We start from the raw sequence: 24,437 nt of genomic DNA on the forward strand, positions 1-24,437 counted from the left end.
GACCAGGCTGGCCTCGAACTCAGAAATCCGCCTGCCTCTGCCTCCCGAGTGCTGGGATTAAAGGCGTGTGCCACCACGCCCAGCTTTTCATCACACTATTACTTAGTGACTAGTAGTCGGTATTTGGCAATGGATGGCTATCTCCTGATACATAAACTACATACACTTTTACCTCCCAAACTGTACGGTAAATGGAGACAAAACTCTTTTTGTGAGTTTTCTTTTGTTTCTTTGCAATACACATTATTAGATCTCCCTTCAGCTGATGACACAGAAACGGAAAAATACTTTCTGCTGTCCTGCACAGTCACACCTCTTCAAAAGCTGTCCTGTTAGATGGTAAAGTGTGCCTCACTTAATTACTTTAACATTTTGCTTTAATTAAATAACTACTTAATTTAGGCTAAGAGAGACCAATGAGGCAATCATGATAACGGACTGATGAAGATGATGGTAGCGATGTACCTGACGCAGTTCTAAACTCTGTCAACCAGCTCACTCACTACAGCCTCACAACCAGGTATTCTCACTGCTTCACAACCCAGAAAGCCGAGGCACAGAGAAGCTAAGTACCTTTCCGCAGTCACATACCTGGTCTACAGCAAAGCAGAACTTGAACTCAGCACCCAACTGAGTCCACTCATGCCAGCATGCTCTCGTCTTATGTGGGTACTACTAAAAGTTGCCAACTGGCCTTGCATGGTGAAGCATGCTTTTAATGCCAGCACTAGGAGGCAGAGAGAGGTACACAGCTCTCTGAGTTCAAGGCCAACCTGATCTACAGAGTGAGTTCCAGGACAGCCAGGCCTATACAAAGAAACCCTACCTCAAAGACAAAACAAAACAAAACAAAAACAAAGAGTGAAAGAGAGAGAGAAAAGTTGCCAAATACTTAATTCAGAAAATTTATCATTGGCCTGATGATATACCTGGCCTTTACTTTAAAGGCAATTTTGAGGGAAAATATTGATAATTTGTATCAATCCCTAAACTGAATAAAAATGAGTTAAACTCCCTTACCTGTCCAAGAGTAAGAGGGACAGCGTCCTGCGTGTGAGTTCGCCCAATTTTGATGACCTGCGCAAACTCTTTGGATTTTGCACTGAGAGCATCATGGAGCTTCTGTAACCCTGGCAACAGGACCTTGTGAACTTCCACTGCAGCAGCAATGTGCATTGCTGTGGGAAAGGTGTCATTCGAGCTCTGCAGGGGATTTTCAAAAGAAACATAAGATGTTAAGTTAGAAGTAAGGAGAGGGGACCTCAAATATAACCAACTAAGTGACTATTCAAAACCAGGTATGTACAGTACTCAATAGTGTCCATATGGCACATAATAGGAGAGTGGGGGAAATGAAAAGCAATCTGGCTTCCTAAAAGGAACATACTCAGGACTATCTCATATACAACTGCCTGGACACAATACATATCATAACCAAGCATGCTAAGTCATGTGATCCCTAACAAAGGACTGATTACCAAGCACATCTGAAGGCAGCAATGTGTCCTAGAATCAGCCATTCTCTGATTTACTTAGTACACTTGAGAAAAATTCTGTGAGGCAGAAAGCCAAAAAAGCCAAACTGACAACCAGGAGTGTACACTGTACAGTGTATAAGGCTGTCCCTGTTTTTAAGGCACGATGTAGTTTTAAAATACACATTCGCTATGGCCATATTTCACCTCTTTCTTGTGGCAACTGTCAAAGCACTTACAGTGAAAGGAGCAGTCCTTTCACTAAGCACTCGCGCACCTACCTCCTCAATCTAGCCAGCAATGCAGTCTCTGATTACTCTTTCCTACTACACCAACCTAGAGCAGACTTCAGACTGTAAATTATGCTTAAAAAAACATATTTGAAAGTAATATTGAGTTTTTAAAGTACTCTATAAAATAAACTACATTAAAACCTTTGCTTTTGATACTTAAAAATGTACTAGACCCAGCACCCAGGTCCTAATTTCTTTAAAAAATATAAAATAAAAGGCTGTTTCCAGGGCTGGAGCAAGGAAAAAATATGATAGGCTTGGATGTCATACAGTGGGCATGGATATCTTACCATAGCAACACATAAAGGTTCAGATAAAAGACAGCCTAAAGGATGCCTAAAGGACACAAAAGCCAAACTGAGCAAGGTTCCCAACTCAGACAATCTCCATAACATAAATAACAAAATATAGGATTATAACTGAAGAATCAGCAAGCCATTGTGAATTTATAGTGGAAAGCACAATGAATATATAACTGAATGGGAGAACAAAGCTTCCTTACAGAAAAACTCCCATTAATAAATGTAAAAAGAAGGAAAACCGGGGCTGGAGAGATGGCTCAGTGGTAAAGAGCACTGACTGCTCTTCCTAAGGTCCTGAGTTCAAATCCCAGCAACCACATGGTGGCTCACAACCATCCGTAATGAGATCTGATGCCCTCTTCTGGTGTGTCTGAAGACANCCTCTTCTGGTGTGTCTGAAGACAGCTACAGTGTACTTACATATAATAAATAAATAAATCTTTTAAAAAAAGAAAAAAAAAAAGAAAAAGGAAAACTGGAGTGGGGGGGGGGGGAGCAAGTGGTAGCCCACACCTTTACTCCCAGCACTCAGAAGGCAGAGGCAGGCAGATCTCTGAGTTCACGGCCAGCCTGGTCTACAAAGCTAGTTCAGGACAACCAGGCCTGCATAGAGAAACCCTATTTCAAAAAAACCAAACGTAAAAAAATTTAAGAAAGGAAAACTGAAAACTGTTATTAAGACAGTAGAGCAGTGCTCAGGGGCAGAACAGCTGCCTGGCACACTGGCCTTGGAGTCTAAACCTGGCACTGCAGACTACAAACAGCATAAAACAACAAAATACCCAGCAGTCAGTCAACAGGGAAGATCCCCTGACAAACATTCTCTCCTTTCAAGTGGAAATCATTTCTGGACTCAAGGTCTCTCTGATAACTTCTGCGGTGAATCCAATACATACCAAGAAATTTCTTCTACCTTTCTTCTAGAATGATGCCCCAACATCATGCCAGGCATAGATCAAGATGTGACAAATACAAGGTTGCAAACGTTACATAACAGTAGGTAGTGACACCTAGCAGGGTCACCTTACAACCAGTGATGAAGTGCAGCTTCACCACAGCACGTCAGGCAGCCAGGGGAAGGGCCTCTCACTTACAGGGCAGCACCCCTGAAACGGCACAGCCTCCGTCTCCACACCAAGTGAAGGCAATGCTATGGTTACGGACTGTATATCCACAACCTACCCACACTTCAGGAACCCGAAATGTCAAAGGGAAAGCTCAGAAGGAAAACTAAGAACCCCTAAAAGAAGCCTGTTTAAGATCACTGTGCCGAGAACAGCTTCTTACTCCCGGTAAGCGAAGCCAGTTATAAAAGGCATTAGCATTACAGGAATAAAGACTAGATTATCTTTACAACATCATTTTGAAGTAAGGAATGTTTTAAATAATTAAAACAATAAAAACATACACATACTCAAAACCAAGCTGTCCTAACAGTGATTGCTTTATGAAGTTTGAAAGCAGGCGTGATTCCTAAGTCTTCTCTAGTGAAGCACAGAGGCTGGACTTACGAGGACAGTCTCCCCTACACTTGTCAGTCTATCCCGATAAGGCAGAGCGCCCGCACCTACCTGGCTTTTGTTAACATGATCATTGGGGTGCACAGGCTTCTTGCTGCCAAGTTCCCCTCCTAACATTTCAATTGCTCTGTTGCTAATGACTTCATTTACATTCATGTTTGTCTGGGTTCCTGATCCAGTCTGCCAAACCACCAGAGGAAAGTGATCATTTAATTTACCTTCAGCTACCTGCAGGAGAGAAAAAAACTAACAGTAAGTCTTTTTAAAATAAGCAAAACTAGGTATTTGTTTAGTAAAAATCAACCATGATTGAGTAAAGCCCTGCTTACAGAACTATCTTAACGATGTTGGTTGTTCCACATGCTAAGCGGCTTGCTAATGGCTTCAAGACAGTTAAAGGCAGCTGTGGCACAATCCTCAATATCTGTGGCATCACTTTTTCCAATTATAGATACTTTGAAACATGAAACTTTGCATATTCTGAATGATGACAATCCCATGGCCTCAGATAACAACCGAATGGAAGCCGCTTTCCTTGTTTGCCTGTGCCGCCTGCTGCAGTGGAGGAGCACCTGGGAGGCTGCTAGTGTGAGGCCTTCAGACACACTTACAGCTGTTGCTCAGCAGGTGCATCTAACAGATGCTACTGCCACAGTCAGCACGATAATGAGCCAAGGGCTCGATAATGTGAGTTACTGATAGCTACTTCACTGCACAGATGTCCAGTGAGCAGCAACTGACAAACGCAAAGCACTGCATGGGTATGCCAGCCTGTGTGTGTTTGTGTGTGTGTGTGTGTGTGTGTGTGTGTGTGTGTGTGTGTGTGTGTGTGTGTGTGTGTGTGTGTGTGTGTGTGTGTGTGTGTGTGTGTGTGTGGTCCATCTGAGGACAACTCTATGGAGTTCAGAGCTCTCTTTCTACCTTTACACGGATCCTGGAAATCAAGCTTGGGGTCTTTGGGCTTATGAAGCAGGAACCTTTACCCACTAACCTATCTCACTGCCCCTTGGAGGTCTCAATGGATGTGGTAGCTTTGAAAAGTGCAGGCTTCCTAACACAATACTTCACCTCACTATAAAGTGATTAACTTAGAAGATCAGAAGGTATCTGAGAGCTCCGCTAACTTGGAACGCTGTCTCCTTTTCCAGCTCTATGAACATAACTTTAGTCACCTGCCTGGAGCATGAAGAGCAGTGAAACTCCATCACGGAGCCAGCACCACTCCCTGGCCGGGCAGCACCTGCTTCCATCTCCTCGGTGGTGGGCTGTATTTACGAAGGGCTCCCAGAACTGTGGGTTCCACCTTCACAGAGCCAACCCCTCATACTTTTTAAATGTTGTGCTTATACTAAGCATGCACATCTTACACTTACATGTGCTGTTACACGGCATTTACACTAGCAGCTTGTATGAGCTATCACAAGTAAGTAAGAAAACTCAAATCACATGACAGGGAGTGCACAGACTTTATGACACAGTTCAAAAAAGGAACCTGGGTGTCTATAGGTGCTACTATGTCTGCTGGGGACAGATGGTAGATAGAGAGACCATTTTCTCTCCATTTCCTTTTTTTAAACTTTCAAATTTAAGACCATAGAGTATGTTTTAAAAACATTCCTCTGTCTGAGTTCTGGCTCTGTTCTATGCCAAACTTTAAGAACTAATTTCTATTACTGATAACTAAGGTAATTGCACATTATAAAGGTAACACTTTAAATACAATGTTTCAACTCATCTCTGACTACTTCCTCCAGGCAGCCCTAAGGAGATTACATTCTTGAGAAGTACAAACAAATAATCAACTAGTTTAAAAGGCCATCATTTATTTATTCGTAAGATAAAAACCTAAGTTCAAACCATCGTTTTCAGTTTTTTCTTAAAACGATATAAATCACCAGAGACTTAAAAAGTGAAGAGACTTAAAAAGATGTAAAATTACCCAGAAATGCCATCCCAAGATGTTTCGAGCACTGAGTAATAACGATAAAGCTGCCACACTACCCTGAAACTCATTAGCTCCGGTGCCCTCCCGCCGACAGAGCTAATCAGCGCACAGAGGACCTCAGAGCTTCGGTGCCATTGTGTAAGCATGATTATCAGCTCCTACCTCATCTGCGGCCTTCATGATTGCACTGGCAATCTTTGGATCGAGACCATACTCCTGGTTTACTTCAGCAGCAGCTCGCTTCAAGATGCCGAAAGCTTGAATGACTGGGATCTAAAATTAATCAGAAAAACACCTTAAACCTGCAATTTTAGATAAGCATGAAAACCTGTCACTTTATGCAGATGCAAAAATGGTACCAAGGTTCTAAAACCTCAGAAGTTTATAAATCAGAGAAAACTTGCTTCTGTGTACAATGAATCAACAGAACAGAAAAAAAAAAAAGTGAGGCTTGAATATATGTACACATAGCTATAACCAAAGACATATACACACACAGATAGGTTCATATAAGGACAATGTCATAGTAACTGTGCTTCATGAATGCATACTATAAAATACTGAATTTATTTTATGCATTCTGTATTAAAATAAATAGTATTCAATCATTTCCCCTTAGAGATGCTGCATTTTAAGCCTGACTTCAAAACAACCACAAAAGGGCTGAGATGTCAGGTAAGAACAACTACACCCAGCAAGTTTTTCAACATGAAAACAGGCAGGGATTTGAATCATAACCATAGCCGTTTGGATGGGTGACTGAGTCTGGTGTTGACAAAGCCATACAAATGAGAAGGGGATCACAGGGGTCATGGAAGAGAAAGTTTCATTACCCAACAAGATAAGAAAGCACAGGATACCAAAGAAGGAAGGGAGTCAAGACATTCTTAAATTACTCACTGAGAAGTTCACAGTCTCATCGCCTCTATCTCCTTTCAAGATTACATATAGACATTCATAATAATAAGGGGTTAATTTTCCTTTAGAACTGAGGTACAAACATACTTAGCTCAAAGTATATGGCCTTTCCCATATTTAACAAAACTCAGTGCCAAATCTGATGGCTCAGGTGTCACAGTCCAGACGCAGAATCCAGACATGGCTGCCCAGTCTCCAGAGCAGCAGCTGCTGTGCTCCCACACTCAAGCTCGGCTGGGATCACCTCCTTATTCCCAGAAGCCGAACGAGGAGACTATCTGGGGCTCAGTGACTACCTTTGCCACCCAAATATGTAGTCAGCCTTCTGTTAACCCCTTGTCAAGCACATTAACGGCAATGTCGACAAAGAGATTTCCTTTACAATTCTGCTGCCTTCTAGTAGTTACTCAGGGTTCAGTTTAGAGGCCTACAAAGAAGTTAAAATGTATTTAGGATATAAAGTATTTAGGATAAAAGGGATCCAGAGAAGATAACTGGTACACAGCATCTCAGTAAACGGAGCCTGGCTCCTTCCAGGCTAATCTGTGCTGAGCTGACCATGCCTGTACCCCAGCTGGGCTCCTGAAGGGTAAGATGTACTTCACCAGCTCTTTGTGCCTGAGCATCTCTGAAATCAAGTTGTACCCTCCCATCAGTGACACATCACAACTCCAGCCGCTTCCTCCCTCAATGCTCTGTACACTGGCACATCATCTAACTCATGGCAGCTCGAATTTAAGGGAATGCGATAGAATTGTCTCATAACATTATGCATCAAACCAACAGTCACACATGCTGTAGATATTAGTAGTCTGATGTATTTGTGTGATGTAGTCTTCTGGAAACTGAACCCCAACAAAAAGTACAATGAAAACTGGGACTTTAATTCAGTGGAAAAAAAATTGAGTATTGAAACAAAAATGTGTACCAACTGTGAAATCCTAGAAACCCCAACACCAAAACAAAAAACAAACAACAACAACAAAAAAAAAACCACCTTTAAACTGTCCATCCTGGTTGTCATCCTGACCACTTTTGGAATCTACTAGAACCTAAGCAGCTGGGCACACTGGAGGATTTTCTTGACAGATCATCTGAGGTGGGAAAACCTACCCTAAATGTGCACTACACCTCTGGTGGCTGACCATGTGAAGCCAGGAAGAAGGAAGCTTTCCCTTTTTGCCTGCTTACTCTCTTGCTGGCCATGCTGACCCATCCTGTGCTGAGACAGACATTCCTTCACTGGTTATTAGAACCTACTTCTTTGGGATTACAACGTAGACTGAAGACCAGCAGCTCTCTAGATATTCCTTGGGACTCCAGCAGCAGCAGACCAGGACTGCTGAGACGTTCAGTGCTGGGGGTGGAAAACTATCAGATCCTCAGCCTTTACACTGGGAGACAGCTACTGTTGACTGCCCAGGTCACAGTCTGTAAGCGGCTCTGATGCATCCCATAAGTACACATTCTCACTCCCATTCTCTCTCTTTGTGTGTCTCTCTATGTCTGTCTGTCTATCTCTCTATGTCTCTCTCTCTCTCTCTCTCTCTCTCTCTCTCTCTCTCTCCTACTCCTTTAGAGAACCCTAATCAGGCCCATTAGCAAAATATTTAATAAAACAGCTAAAATCCAAAGTATTCTAAACCTTGTTTGAAAATAATAGTATTCTAACATTCACTACATAGAAAGCTCGTTTTCCCATAACTTCACATTTTAATTTTGTAAAATATTTACAAAATATGATTTGTGTGAGCACAGCCTAGTTCTAAGCCAACATCTCTACAAAGTCACTTACTGGCATACGTTCCGTAGCACCTCCAATCTTAAAGTTCATCGTAGATCTTACGGTCTGAGCACCATAATACTTATCGGTTGGAACCTTCAATTCACCAAAGGTGTCGAACTCTACACGGAAGGAATTTTGGCTTGCCTAAAGACAAAGAAGACATCATTTTAGCTTAAAAGGGAATCCAAGATGAAAGCAAACAAACTCTGACCAGCTTTAAGGAAAAAAAAAAAAATAGTAAAACATAAAATCCCATCTTGATTGTCAATCTAGTCCCTGCTTATAGTTCTCCTTCAAATAATTTAACATTCATATGTATAAATTCTGGTACAGCTTGTACAGTTCACCCAGATTATAAACTGCCCAGATTATAAACATACAAAGTCTCTGAAAGAAAGAAAAAAGAAAAAAAAAATAGAAAAAGAAAGAAGGAAAGAAGGAAAAAGAGAACAAAAAAAGAAAGAATATGCCTATTAGTAGTCAAGATTTGACCAATTCAGAACTCAAAGTTTATTTTGCTGGAATCTTCTGAGACATGTAAGACCACTTTGAGATTTTTAAACCTACTTAATCAAAGCTAAAAAATAGTCTAAAGTGGAAACTTAACAGTTCTTTGGAAAGTCACTTGTGTCAGATGGGGTTTTATTGGGGCAGATACCTGAAGGAGTGTTTTCCTGAAGGAGTGTTTTCCTGAAGCAGACACAGGTGAAAGGATATTCTACTAAAGCAAGCACGTTTAAGGACACGTAGTGAAGGATTCTCTGCTAATGATAGGCATGTATTGGTCCGTCTTACATTGCATAGTTGAGCTGCATTTGCCGAGGCGCCATAGAGAGAAACGCACCAAAAACTTCCCATGATGTGCTGCAGTTTCTTGCCATTTCTGCACTCAGGCTGATTGGCAGTGATGTCAGCTGAGACAGATGCATGTGGAGTTCTGCTAAGTCAGACACATGTGCTGAGGCAAGAAATGTGGAGGACACGTGACGTTTGGAGGAAGTATAAATAGGACTCAATGGACTGTGAGAGGCACTTGGGGCTTGCTTATAGCATCTGCACTGATCTTGAAAGAGGCACAACCAACCAACCGAGAACTTCTCCTGGTGTCCCTGCTGATCCAAATGCGTCCTGGCTGACTCCTGCCAATTTGGCTGAAGCCAGGCAGTTCCTGCTAGGTCATGCCACCACTGCTGCTATCCCAACACTACTGAAATGGACTGCTGGTATATCCATGAACTGTTTGCCAGTAGACTGAGCTGCCCACTGCTGACCTATGGACTGAACTGCTGATTTCCTGACAATGCAGATGGGATCTGCTCCAAAGAACTTTCTAAACATTCCACTCCCCCAGGGGAATGGTGAGCTAGAAGGGAGGGTAAAGCATTTAAGAACCATCATTAAAAGTAGGTTTTGAAAAAATTAAAGTTACAGTAGCCCAACTGTCACTATGCTTGAACAGTACTAACATGAACGGCTCAGGCTGGAGACAGACAACCACCTCTTATCAGATGTTGGAGCTTCGACAAGTCAGCCTTTCTCCCCTGCAAACTAAGGTAAAGATGAGGGCCAAGATGGGCTAAGTCACTTCATCTTCTGGGGTGATGGAACCATTTCAGAATCTGAGGAAAGCTATGGAGTCTCTAGAAACATTAGCACAAAGGCATGCATGCTGGTCTTTGAGACTCAGGAGCCAAAATCAACAGTCACCGAATGCAAGAGCACGGACCCAAGGCTCCTGGTTCTAGAGTAGCTGAGTTTCTATCAAGTGCACCAATTAAAAAAAAAATTAGCAAGTTCTCAACAAGTAACATATGGTGATATATTTTAATATAAAACTTAATACATATATAATATTGAACCATAAGTGATTAATATTTAATACCTGAATAATCTTAGCAGAATATTTCTGAAATATTAAGTGATCTCTCTATCAGGGCTGGTGAGATGGTTCAGTGGGTAGGAGCACCCGACTGCTCTTCCGAAGGTCCGGAGTTCAAATCCCAGCAACCACATGGTGGCTCACAACCTTCCATAACGAGATCTGACTCCCTCTTCTGGAGTGTCTGAAGACAGCTACAGTGTACTTACATATAATAAATAAATAAATAAATAAATAAATCTTTAAAAAAACAAACAAACAAGTGATCTCTCTATCACTATTTGGGGGAAGGGTGTTTGGGGGGATTTTGTAGTTAAAATATATCATTTCCCCTGTCAAGAAATATTTTATAACCCTATAGAAACCCACGGAACACTAAAAATTGTATATTTACACAATGTGTTCATTCAGGAGGCTTCAGAGTGACACTGAGAACTTTAGTATATGCATGCTGGAGTATGAGGACATGGGTGAGCTAGAGTACATGTGGCTGCACATGCTGGTCACTTCAGCACGGGGACAGCAGAACCAGGGACACCCAGACCACTGACTTGCCAATCTAACGCAAACACAGGTTCCGTGAAACACCATTTCTTGTATTTTTGGTTGAGAATCTAGCCTTTAACAGCTGAGCCATCTCTCCAGTTCAAGACACCCTTTCTTAAGGGATATAACAGAGAACAATAAAGAATCCATGGTGTCACTTTCTGATCTTTGCACGTGGAATGTGTGTGTGTGTGTATCTTGCATCAGTAAAAACTAAATATAATCAAATAGTTTCAAAAACATTTTATAATACCTAAGTAATTGCTTTAGTATACAGTCAACTGAGAAGGAAAAGTTAACTCGTGGTTTTCTCCTAAGATTAAAAACAGTCACAAAAATGTTTTACATCACAGTGGCTTTATGGCTGTGTGAAGAGAAAAAACTGTCACCTACCCAGGTCCTAAGCATTTAGATGTATAGGGACTGACCTTGGACAGGAGGAAGCAGCATATTTATATATTTATAAATATTACTTTTTATACATTGCCTCATTTGATCTTACAAGGCCCTCAGAAGTCCAACATTAAAGGACTAACTAGAAGACTAACAATCAGGGGGCTGGAGAGATGGCTCAAGGGTTAAAAGCACTGACTGCTCTTCCAGAGGCCCTGAGTTCAATTCCCAGCAACCACGTGGTGGCTCACAACCATCTGTAATGGGATCTGATGCTTTCTTCTGGCGTGTCTGAAGTCATTGACAGTGTAAAATAAAAATAAATCTTTTAAAAAAAAAAAAAGGCTAACAACCAGAAAATCACCCAAATAATAAGAGAGAGAGATGCTGGGCTGACACTCTGGTGTGTCAGTCTCTGGGCAGGCTCTTTTCTATCCTCACTTCGTAAAGCCAAGGAAGAGACAGCAATTTCCAGGTAGCCCCAAGTCCTTGAGTGATGCCCTGTCCTGTGAAGTGCAGTAAGGGTTTTCTCCCAGAGTTCAACCACATGACCACTACCATTCACCAACTTGTTTCCCAACCTGTAAACAACAGCTGAGCTTTTAAATGTGAGATGCACAAGTAAGCTACTGCCACAACCTCTGTCTCAGATACCCTTAAAAAAGGCATCCTTATGTTAAAGTAAGCTTTAGCTCAAAACAGTAAACTGGCCCTTCTTTTCTTCCTTACCTTCTTAGAGAATACCAGGATGCTAGCTCCCAGGGAGAACAGCTCTTATTTGTACTTTACAAAATTACGTTTCAAGTTCTAAATTTTTATGATCTGTACTCAAAATTACTAAAATGTCATTACTAAATATCAGTAATATTTCTTCTAAGTAAGTTACCATAGTGTGTAGAATAAAAAAGTTACTTGGCATGATTCCTTTTAGTCATGTGCTTCAGCTTTAAATCTTGAATATACTTCCCAATGGAATTTAATTCCTTGGAGAGGAACCTTAATGGCTGAGCTCTTGCCCAGCACACTGGAAACTGTGGGTCCACGCCACAGCACCACTAACCTAGAGCAGAAGAGATGGAGGTGAATCTAGGATTTTCATACCCACATTTTATAATTAAGCTGCAGAAAGTTAAACTGTAGCTAAAATCACGACCTTGGCAGACACGTCAAAAGCATCCCGTCTTTATCTTTAAAAACATATCCAGCGTAAAACAAAAGCAAATATCTCAGCGTATAACAAACTCTTCCAAAATTCTATTTCCTACCTTTAACCTCAGGTATTATGATTAATACTGTCACCTGAACAGGATTGATCACCAATTAGACAAGCCTCTGGGCCTGCCCAGGATGGCTCAACTAGATCAGAATAAAGAAGACATCTAAGCTGTGTGGACCAGCACTGTGTAAGTGGCAGCATCCTATGTGTGCTGCAGTGAATATCCACCACAAAGTGCTCAGTCCTGAAATCATACATACATGAGCAACACTCCACTGCGTCACTTTTATACACAGGCATTTATATACTGTGGTCCTTTGAACAAGATGTCTCCCATAGACTCAGGCATATGAATGCTTGGTACCCAGATAATGGTCCTGTTTAGGAAGGCTGAGGAGGTGTGGCCCTGCTGACAAAGTATGTCACTGGAGAGCCTAAAGGCTATTAACATTTTGAGTTTGCTCTCTCTGCTTCTAAATTAAGCCCTTCCTTCTATAAGTTGCCTTGGTCATGGTGTTTTATCACAACAGAGAATTAACTAACACACACACACATATGCACACACATTAACCACTAAGAAAAAGACATGATTTTGACATAGAGCAAGAGGATTGGTACATGGGAGGAAGGCAAGGGAAGGGGAATTATAGCTATATTTTTAATTTAAAAACTAAAATAAAATAATTTTAAAGTTATAAAGCAATCTGAGTGTCAGCGATGCTCTCTCTGCTTCCTGACTGTGTACCCAGTGTGTTCGCATTCAGTGTGTCCAGTTACCTCAAGCTCCTGCTGTCATGCCAGCCCTGCCATGCAGTACTGCACCCTGGAATTGTGAGTCAAACCTTCCTTCCCTACATTTTAGACTCTGACCCTCAGAACCATCTCGACAGCCCCTTGTGTAATCTTTGCCAACAGCCTCTGAATTCTAAGCATAAATGGACCATCATATTTACATGGCCCCAAGCAGAGAAGGTGTCAATAATGCGTCATACCTCCACATGATACACTTCAGGTGAACTCTTAAGTGTCCTTTTAAATAACAGGGCTTCCAGGGTCATGTGAATTTCTCAATACTAGAGAACAACTTTTAACAAAATCAGCAGGCTTGCTAGAAATTACAAAGGGGCTAAAGGGCAAGAAATGTCCTTGGAACCATGGAAAAAGAAAAGTATCTTGATCCTATTTTCTGACACTATAACCCTAAGCAAGAAATTGCTATTTTCATATTTGCCATGATAGATTCATTCCACTTTCCTGTTCCCCTAAATAAGCTTTAAAACAAAAAGAAACCCAGTCTTTTAAAAGAGATTTTAGAATGCATTAAAAATCACCAGAGCAAAGTTCCGGGAACTTTAAGCAGCCTGGACTTCATAGCTTCTTTCCAAGATTTATGTTAGTGTGTGTCTGTGTGTGCATGGGTGCATGTGTGTGCGCATGTGTCGAGGCTATTAAGAGTGTGTTACAGGTCCCCTAAAGCTGCTGTTACAGGTGGGTGTGAACCACCTGACGGAGTCTTCACTAGTGTCATCTCCCAAGCCCCAAGATGGTACAGAGAGTTGTCATTCAAGCTTCTAGAAGTTCAGAGAATGCCTTGGCCCTTTTAAGGACACTAGAGGAGGTCTAATTAAGAAGCAGTGTTTTCCCAAGTTCTATCTTGCTGAGCCTCTGTAATTATCTCAGCTTTACGTGTAGAAACTGGACAAAGCCTGAACGCAGCAGCAGGACTTGAAATCACACCCCACACTACAGAAGACATGCTACACCTCGGAGTGGTCTTCCTAACTATTCACCTCTCAAACTTTTCCTACAGTACATACACACTCAGATTTACCGTTTTCTAAAGAACTCTAAACAGTACAGGGGCTTAACGAAGCATGCCATACCTTAGACCTGGCTCCTTAAGTTCCTTTAGCTGTCTTTCTGAATACAAAATCTTGGTTAGGGCAATTGTTCGGTCCTATCCAATCTGCTCAGGCATGCCTCCGAATACTTATGTTCCTAGGTCCACATTTACGGATTTCGGAGTTTTACACCCAGTTGTGAAAGAGAACACATGTAACCTCACAAGCTAAACAGTCAAGTTAGTAAGCAGCAAAGCCTTTCCGTTCAGAAGACACACTGGCTTCATCCACTTCGAGGGCCTAAAAGCAGTAAAGAGCACTCTGGTGGACCAAGAAGCCAGAGCTGGGGAGGGACCCTAGCCTAGGGGAGCATCCTGTCTGTGTCCAGCCAGCAGGGCTTGCGATCTGGACAAGGAAGGGGCTTCCCCTTTCCTCGGGCATTCCTCGAGTCTCCGCTACTCCTGCATCCCGGTATCCCCCACCCTCTGCCTCCGTGCACGCTCCCTCCCAGAGAAGGTGTCCTGGACCGAGGGCCTCTACAAGCTCAGGCATTGGGCAGATCTGCCCTGACACTCAGGCTCCCCAGCAGGAAGGAGCGCGTCCCTCAGCGCTGCCCGCAGCCCCAACACACTCGGCTGGAGGCCGCGTCCCCGGCGGATGGTGAGCGTGCCGGCCGGCGCCGAGCCCAGGCGCGGCCCGCGGGGACACCCGGGACACTCTGACGTGAAGGTCACCCCGGGGAGGCCGGGTCCCGAGATGCCCGCTCACCATTCGCGCGACGTTCGGAGCACACCGCGGGAGGGTGGTCGCTTCCCCAGACACTGCAGCACCGGCGGACGGAACACGCAGGAGACGACGCGAGCGCGCGAGGAGACGGAGTGCGCGGTACATGGTGCTGTTGTACGGGGGTGGAAAGCTGAGCCCAAGCCACGCCCCCTGAGCTACGTCAGATCCCGGCCACGCTCGTAACCAATCAAAAGCCTTTTCCTGAGCATATAGGACGGGACTAGCCATGGCTGGCCAATAATAACTGATGGGCGGGTTGCCTTCCCTGGGCCTATGGTATGGCTGTTTGAAGTCCTCGGGTTCACGGGAAACTAGTGTGGACGGAATCATGGGAAAAGACAAGAGGCGGGAGGGCAGGTCTTCTGACAATATTTCAAATGTGGCTGCAAGGAGTCAGGATACTGGCTGAAGATGCCTGTAGTACTAGGTCCGTGAAACAGCCTAGAAAGAACATGTTATCAAGTTAGTATTTATCCTGCAACCACCCATGATGTGCATCTGTATGAATCCGTGTCTCAAATACTTATCTTCCTAGAAAGTGCCGCAAATTTTAAACAAGGAAGTAGTTATTAATTGTCCCACAATGCTCCTAGTTGTCATTTTGGAGTCAATTTTCCTGTCATTTTTAAAAAAGATTTATTTTATGTTTATGAGTACATTGTAGCTGACTTCAGATACACCAGAAGAGGGCATCAGATCCCTCTTATTGTGATGGTTGTGAGCCACCTGTGGTTGCTGAGAATTGAACTCAGGACCCCTGGGAGAGCAGTCACTGCTCTACACCACTGGGTAATCTCTCCAGCCCTTTCCTCTGTCTCTGATAACATTTATAATGTGTCCACAGTCCTTGGGATTTTTCGTCTCTGATTTTCTTTGTGGTTACAGGCTAGGAAAAACATTGCTTAAATGATGCCAATGGAAAAAGAGTAACTGATACAAAAATTGTGTCTCTTCTTTTAATTTTCTAATGCAGAATCAGAGGACAGTTAAAGAGGAAGTTCTTCAGGAAACGAGTGGCTTCAATTTATAGCCTCAGCACTCTAGCTGCCACTGTAGGGAGGAGTTGAATTCAAGGACAGTGTTGGCTTCATAGTGAGCCTGCCACAAATGCACTGTTGACCTGCAGTCTTCACACTTGAGAAGTGCAGGTAGGAAGAATAGTAGTTCAGGGCCATCCTTGGCTACACAGGGAGTCTGAAGCCAGGTTGGGATGCAGGCCACCCTGTCTCAAAATAACACAAATGAAATAAAATAAGTAAGAATAAGACTAATAGCTGAGCTAAATCAATTAAAGCACTACCGGTGGGTTTTCAGACCTCAGTATCTAGTTCTTCCCTCTCTCAACTAATGGCTAAGAAAATTTTATAGTATTTGGGGAAAGGTAGAATCAAATTTTCTTTAAAAGTTAGGTTAAGGGAAAAAAGTCAAAGCAGTGAGATAAAGTATAATCATATAAAGCAGTGTATCTTCTGCCCGAAATGTTTACACCTTTGCCACAGAGTGTGGTGAGCATGTGTGTGTGTGTGTGTGTGTGTGAGTGTGTGTGTGAGTGTGTGTATGAGTGTGTGTGTGAGTGTGTGTGTGAGTGAGTGTGTGAGTGTGTGTGAGTGTGTGTGTGAGTGTGTGTGAGAGTATGTGTTTGAGTGTGTGTGTGAGAGAGTATGTGTGTGTGAGTGTGTGTGTGAGTGAGTGTGTGAGTGTGTGTGAGTGTGTGAGTGAGTGTGCGTGTGTGTGTGTGTGTGTGTGTGATTAGTTTGAGAGAGATTTATTTCTAGGCATGGATCACAGCCCATAGGGCACTTGCTGAGATTTTCAGGTTCATGTGTTCCAGAACAAGAACTGGAGCAGGGACACATGGCACATGGATGGTGATAGAAATATAGACTGTTCAGTAAGAGAAAGGGGGAGGTGCATGCAAAAGTGGGAGTGGGCTTCAGAGCTAGGACAGGTCTCTAAGGCCAGAGCCCCTTGTTTCATGGCATCCATGGCTCTTTATAGACCCTTCATGTGATAATCACGCACACACTCAATTTGTTACATGTAACCTGCAGTGTGTGACTGTATGTGTGTGAGTGAGTGTGTGTGTGTGTGTGTGTGTGTGTGTGTGTAGGGGATCTCCTGAGTTCCAGCTGAATGAAAAAAACAACTGAAATGAAAGGAGGAGGGCATGACTACTCCTAAAGTAAGGAGAGGATTTTTATGATAGATACAAGGGAGAAAGCAGAGAGAGGGAAGAGGCCAGGCTGAACAAGGCAGGCAGAGGAAACCAGGCCATGGGAGGAAAGGGGGCAGGGGGTGGGGTGGGACAAGAAAGGAGCTACTGACAAAGACAAGACAGGTAATCAAGCCAATAAATAGGCTAAGAGAATGATGTAGCCAAAATAGCTGACTTACATAGGGAAGAGGGCTGTGCAGGTGGAAGCCCAGCTCTCAGAAGTTTAGAGTTGGGAGAGGGTTGAAAAGTGCTGGGAGGAGCCACAGATATTGCTTTGATATGTTAATGACAGCTCAGCCATTTCTCTGAGTTTCTGAGACCTAAGGCCTGTCTTCTGCGTTAGTTTATAAGTAATCATGAGTCCTTTGTTTCCATTCTCTACTCTCCTACCACAAAACAACACAAACACTTAACCATTTGCTTTGTTCTGTACTCTTAACGAAATAGAAGATTCATTTGTAAACTTGAGTGCCACATTCTCCCGCTCCTTCCCAGAGGCGCTTATTTTCTTCAAATGTGTCCTTCCCCGTTCGGGGATGCAGAATATGAAGCTTTCAGGACTATTGACGAGTACACTTACCTGCTGAGGGTCTTCAGGACCCAAGGATGGCTATTGATACTGCTGTTTTTTATCTTAAATTCCTTTGAACATTGGTACCTCTACAAGTTTCAGTTATTACTCATCCAATTAGAGTTATCATTTTATTTTTCATTGGTTTCATTTCTGTTTCAAGCACATATCCAGTTCCTACCTCTAATTCAACTTTTTGAAATCTTGCATGATGGATTTTATATGTGTAGATTCATATCTTTCAACAATCTCCTAAGACACATAAAATATTCCAGAAAATTTTCTTTTTCTTTCTTCTTGTGATTTTTATTTCATTGAAATACTATGTAACCCAGGCTGGCTGTAAACTCACAGTCCTATTGCTTCAATGTTTCCAGGGCTGGGATTGCAGAAGTGAGTCAATTAAATGTATTAATTAATTCATTAAACACTGAAAGCAACCTTATTAGGTAGTACCCACTATGATCCCTTTTGCAAAGAGAACATTGATGTCTAAGAACTCCCAACTATTAATGTATATTTGCCTTCTAGTAAATCAATGAAAGTAATTTTATACTTGTAACAGCAATATAAAGTTGCATTTTGGCTAAATAAAATGTCTACCAATCAGGATCAAAAGGTGAATTGTGTGAAAAACATTGGCTTAGCTTACCATTGTCAATAATGAACATGAATTTAAAGCCTTTTTTCTAACAGTTGACACTGTACATCTTTACTTTAGGATGCAACCTTCTATCTAAAATAAAATCGTGGTTTTGCTTTGCTTGGAGTTGTATTTCTTTAAACTAGGGACTGACCTGATAATAGGGACCTGCTTTGTTCTTGTTGATGCCTGGTGATTTTGTTTGTTTTTTATTTATTTGCACTCTGTTCTTTAGGGGATGTGACCTTTGTCCTACTTTAAGAGACAAGTATAAACCTAATCTCACGGTTTTCTCTTCTGCTCTAAAGCTCAACCCCCAGCTGACGGAACTGATATCAAGGTTCAAATCTGGTCAAATCCTGGGGCGAGGATAACAGTTTAGTGGTAAAACACTTGCACAAGGTTCAGGGTTCCAGTCTAGCAGTGAGGAAAGAGACTGAACTGGGACGGGGTCTCTTATGATTCTCAATAAAGGCCTTAAGGTATAAGTACCCCGTGTAGCTTGGGTGGTTACAAGGAGACTTTTGTTTTGGGTTTTGTTTTGTTTTGTTTGAAGATTGTAAGAAATAACCGAAAAAAGTTGTATATATAGGAAAATTCTGTAAAAAATTTATAAGACAGAACAATAAAATTCTCCTGCAAATAAGAAGAAATACTGAAAGATAAGCAAAACAGGATGGATGTGTTCATAAGATTAGCAGTCTGGCACAGTAAACATCAAATAATATAAAGGAATAGAGTGGGGATAAGCCTTTTGTCTTAGAGTTTTACTGCTGTGAACAGACACCATGACCAAGGCAAGTCTTATAAGAACAAAATTTAATTGAGGCTGGCTTACAGGTTCAGAGGTTCAGTCTATTATTATCAAGGCAGGAACATGACAGCATCCAGGCAGGCATGATGCAGGAATAGCTGAGAGTTCTACTTCATCTGAAAGCTGCTAAAGTCTTCCAGGCAGCTAGGATGAGGGTCTCAAAGCCCACACTCACTGTGACACACCTACTCCAACAAGGCTACACCTCCTAATAGTGCCACTCGCTGGACCAAGCACATACAAACCATCACGCTTTTAAACCAATAAATTCAAGAAAGGGTCATTGGAGCTGGAGAGATGGTTCAGTGGTTAAGCGCACATGCTGCTCTTGTAAAGGACCCAGTTTGGTTCCCAGCACCTGTGCAGTGACTTACAACCAGCTGTGATTCTGGCTCCAGGGGATCCTACGCCATCTTCAGGACTCTGAAGATACATGTGCTGGCATATGAATGTTCTCACACAGCTAGCTACACATAGTTTTATAATACAGAAGCATCTTTTTTAAAAGGAGAAGTGAATTCCAGCAATCCAGCAGATATGAGCTAAGCAGAACAAAGTCTGTTAACAAGAAATGTTGAACCACCAGGGGCAAAGGCAAGAGATAAGAATCTTCCAAGGACGCTCCATCCCACGTACCAGAAATACATCAAGGTTTCAGAACAGTGGGAACACTGGGAAAATAGAAATATGACCATGAAGCTGGAGCTACAGGACAAAATCCAGATGGATCTTAAGAAGCACAAAGCTGAGGAAGAAGTCAGTTATGAGACAAAACATGGCTTGAAGAAATAGCCCATGATAACTAGAATGCTTGCTTAGCATGCGTGAGGCCTGGGGCAGCAGACTACTGGAAAGCTGGTGATATTTTCTTTCTTGGACTCTGTGAAAGGCACCCGCTGTGCAGGAAACTGTTGTACTATACATTTATTCTTAAGCACTTTACTTGCATGTGCAATACTCCTTCATTTTTAAAAAGCTTCTAAAAAGATACATTTTTCTCTATATTGATACTGAAGTAAATTGAAAGAAAAATTAGGGTGGAAAGGGGTGTGAAATCTGCTAACATTTATATTGAAAAGGACAGGAAGGAAGAGGAAGAGAGAAAATGAGGCCAAGAGGGAAAGCAAGGAAGGTAGAAAGGAGGGAAGGGAAGGAATGGAGAAAGGAAGACATGAGGGAGAGAAAGATTCAGGGACCTTGGAGAGGAACCAGTAATCCGCACAGCAAACCACTGCAAGATGCTTGTCTCTGGACAAGAGAGATAGGCTCCTGAAGAGACAGAATCCACAGTGTTACCCTTCTTTGTATGCCCTTGCCAAATCTTTAACTTCATTCTGTGTGATATATAGCCTACTATAATGACTCCGCCTTCTTCTAGCACGTCTAACTACTCTCCTACAGGGGCGCTATCGGGTGGTGTTTCCTTCCAGTCCCTACCCAAAGAAATGCCATTTGTGTTCTCATCAGAAATTGGAAAAACCAATAAATCTTCATTGATGCTCTTATTTTATTTTAATCACAATACGATCTAGAAAAGAAGCACAACTCACGAATAGGCCCCCAAACCAAGCACTATACGTCTCAAATGAAGTAGAGATGTCGAAGTGATGAGACACCCCCAAACCACACACTTGAGTAGAGATGCAGGGTGGTCACCATCTTGCCCATGGCAAAGCATGAGCTAGACTCTAAAGTCCTAGGCAAGAAAAAACAAACAAAGCAAAAATCTGGTCAGTCTAGTTACACATCTAGAAATCCTACTCAGGAGACTATTAAGACAGCAAAAAAAGTTTCCCAGCAGAAACAGTTAAGGCAACAAGTCTACAAAGTCCTTTCAGGTCAAATTCTTGGTCGTTCTCAGTAACAGCAGGAATTAGCTATGAATCCAGGTCATCTCAGTCTCTCTGGGAAAGGGAAGATGCTTCAGAACCTCAGATAACACAAGTTTCATTCATACCCACATTTCGAATGAAAACGAAACTGACACACGCCACAGAAGAAGAAGAAGAAAAGCCCCTAGGATGCTATTTAAACAGAAAAAGTGTCTCATATGAAACTGGGTTTTTGAAATTTTGGTTATCGCAGTGAATTGTCTCCGAGAGCCAAGCTGATTAGACTTTGAGCTTCTAGTGAGTTAAACACTTATCAGAGGAAGTGAGCTTTGACCAAACCTTGCTTCTGGCTCACAAAGGCTCTGGACTTCTGGCAATAAAAAGATCACAAAACATCAGCATGTAGGACAGAGAGTTCCGACCTGAACAGAGGTGTTCTGGAAGCTATGGCATCGTCTGATACTCAGGGAAAAAGAGTGGCTGTTATTGGCGGTGGTTTGGTGAGACTGTCCAGGCGTTTACTGCTCTTTGGGCATTTATTTTTATTATTATTATCTCACTAATGATTTTTTATTGTGTGTGGGTTGTTGATTCTGATAGTTAAACCTCTTAAGGTTTAAATATATTTGCTATAAATATGGTATTGCTTTTCACTACGGTTATTAATACACACTGATCGCTGACATTTCTATGAATACCATGTCCAGTACTGATTATGTCTCGCTACCCTTCCACACTCTTCCGTCTCCCACATCTCCTCAGTCTCTCTTAAAATTTTAGGTCTTCTTTCTTCTTCTTCTCTCCCTCTCTTACCTCCCCCCCACCCCGTGTGTGTGTGTGTGTGTGTGTGTGTGTGTGTGTGCGCGTGCGTGACAGAAAATATTCAGAACTTGTCTTATGTATTTATATTTCATTTATCCCAATGTCCTCCAAATCGACTCATTCTTACTGAGATGACCTAAGACACATTCTTGTTTTTAAATAACAGGATTTCATTCTTCTTTACCACCAAACACTACTTCATTGTGTGTGTGTGTACCATATTTTCTTCATTCGTTCATTCACCAGCAGCCATCACGGCAATAAATATGGGTAACAGCATTTGTTTTAAATTATTCCTTCCAGGAAATGTATTTGATATCCACTAAATACACGAGTGTCTATTTTATCATTTTGATTTAGCATTCCCTAAAAGACAAAACAGATTTCACTTTATTTTGCTTCCAAACATGACTTTTCTTTTAAAAACAGGAATGTATCTCAGGTCATTATAATAAAAAAGTTTTGTCCCACTCTGGTTAATAAGCTCAGTACTCTCTACTGAGACGAAAAGGGTCAAGACACATGAAATTAATGGTTTAAAAAAAACTATTAGATGCTCACTAGCTATTCTGATAAGTGGGAAGTAACACACTTGCCCACCAAATTACTTGGCTGCTCCATTGACAGGGTAGTGAGTGGGTCCCTTACTTCTTATGCCAGCAGGTAAGGTCACAAGGCTGTCACTCAGACCTAGCAAGAGGTGAGATGGTATTGATTTCCCCTCCGTGGGGAGGGAGAGGAGTGTGTATGTGTGTCGTATTTTCGTAGCCAAAGCTAGCTCCCTTAAAACAAACAAGCAAACAAACAATAAAGCATACATTTTTTTTCTCTCAATAGAACTTCAGTATTCCAAAACTGATCCAATTAATTGAAATCATCACAGATGCTCTTTAAAATTAAGACAGAACCTCTCTACAATCCTGTCACACCGCTTCTCGGGAAAAATGAATATGGCAGATCCTTTATGATTATCTGATTCTAGAGAAGCAGGAATGGTTGCCCACATCTGTAATGCTAGCGCTCAGCAGGACAGGGTAGTGGAGTGAGGTTGAAGTTTATCTGGAATACACAGCCCGTGTCTCAGCAAGGCCGAGCAAAACAGAGCACTCGGGAAGAGCATCGTGTACTGTGGGTGTCAGGCGTCAGGCCAGCCTTTGCCCTAACTCTCTCCTATCAAATTATTGAACAAAATGAGAATGTATGCATTGCTACCTGTGTTGTTTAAGGTGCTATGGATAAAGGAGTGAGCCTTCTGGGGAGGAGAAGGGCAATGGAGGAGGAAACAAGAGAGGGGAGCCAGCAGTGAGCTATCAGAGCAACCCAAACACAGCATTGCTACAAGAGGACAAGAGGATCTTGGCGGTTTCTGTTTGTAGTCCAGTCAAGGACAGCGCTCTGATGAAGGGATGGGACCCACCACCTCCACAGGATGGGAAACAGACTTGGTCAGAGCTTATAGCATCTTAGAACATCAGGGAAGAAGGGTGGATTTTGTTCAAAGTTGTGTTATGCTTAAAGGCCTTGTGTGTGTGGTGGGGGGGGGGTGGATTTTAGTAAGAAGGAAGACTATGATTTTGAAAGATCCTACATGCTGGGCATGGTAGTGTATGCTGGTAATCACATCACTGGGAGGCTGAGGATGGATGGAAGTTCCAGACAAGTCTGGGTTTTATAACACGTCTCTATCTACAAACAAAGGAACAAACATCCTCAGGCTTTTTATAGAGAACGTCTAGAGAAATTGGGGAGAACCAAGACACTGGCTCTAGAAAGCTGCTATACATCCATGCTACTCAAGGATAGCAGCAATGATGGAAGGGAACAAATCTACCTGATTTTAGAAGATGCAAAAGTCTGTCCATTTTCCATAGATTTCTCCCCAAATAACACTCAAACAGTACTTTCACAGTGGAGTTGATTCCCTACACGTGCCCTGAAGCTGCTCAGCTTTCCTTACTGCAAATTTGTTTCCGATAGCGGATTTCCAAATTCAAAAACGCTGATAAATTGGTTTCAAGTGTTATTGCTGCTCAGCAACCTTTCAGAGATCTTTCTACCCAGAAGCCAGTGCTAACTCAGCATAGAGAGCAAGTACACCCCAGAGGCACAGGAGTGTCCGCTGTCACCCAGAGGCTCAGCAAACCCTACTTTCCCTCCTCTTGGGCTAAAGCTAGATCCTGAGTGTTTGATCTCAACTCTTCTGCCTCTTTTGCATTTTTCACACAGAGATCTCTACATTATTCTCCACCTGGACGTTCCTAACACCCAAATCAGGAACTCCCACTTTCCCTGAAGGAAACATTTTGACCCATAAAACCCCACAAAACTCATGCAATATCAGGTCTTTACAGTGTGTCATTTGGGCCAAGTGTATAGTTTCTGTAAATATTCCTGATATACACATGGAGAGGACTTGCGGTTTGTCTTCCTTGGTGCTCTGACTTTATTAATACTAAAATAAATCTCAATTCAGTTTTTGCTGATATTTTAAATCACTGTTTGCAAATGAATGAATTTCTTTTGTGATGTTTTCATAGTATGATAGTATGTATTTCATTATGCTTCCTTCTCATTGTTAGTGAGTGCCCTCCCTGTCCTCCCTCATATATATATATGTATATATATATATATATATATATA

At 42.2% G+C, this 24,437-nt stretch overlaps 2 protein-coding genes across 2 annotated transcripts in view; one reads left to right on the forward strand and one right to left on the reverse strand.

Moving 5' to 3' along the window:
- Positions 1-15,063, reverse strand: part of Fh (fumarate hydratase) — a 24,943-nt gene extending 9,880 nt beyond the window's left edge. The window contains exons 1-5 of the mRNA XM_021157570.2: positions 14,883-15,063; positions 8,249-8,383; positions 5,698-5,808; positions 3,642-3,818; positions 1,021-1,203 (exon numbers count right to left, since the gene is read on the reverse strand). Coding sequence (XP_021013229.1) covers positions 1,021-1,203; positions 3,642-3,818; positions 5,698-5,808; positions 8,249-8,383; positions 14,883-15,005 — 729 coding nt within the window. The 5' untranslated portion in view covers positions 15,006-15,063. The remainder of the gene's footprint in view (positions 1-1,020; positions 1,204-3,641; positions 3,819-5,697; positions 5,809-8,248; positions 8,384-14,882) is intronic.
- Positions 15,064-21,207: 6,144 nt separating this feature from the next.
- The window catches only part of Kmo (kynurenine 3-monooxygenase), a 29,843-nt gene continuing 26,613 nt past the window's right edge, over positions 21,208-24,437 (forward strand). Inside the window, exon 1 of the mRNA XM_021170309.2 lies at positions 21,208-21,475. Coding sequence (XP_021025968.1) covers positions 21,422-21,475 — 54 coding nt within the window. The 5' untranslated portion in view covers positions 21,208-21,421. The remainder of the gene's footprint in view (positions 21,476-24,437) is intronic.

The sequence above is a fragment of the Mus caroli genome, chromosome 1, assembly GCF_900094665.2.
Source record: "Mus caroli chromosome 1, CAROLI_EIJ_v1.1, whole genome shotgun sequence".
In the NCBI taxonomy this organism is placed as follows: Eukaryota; Metazoa; Chordata; class Mammalia; order Rodentia; family Muridae; genus Mus; species Mus caroli.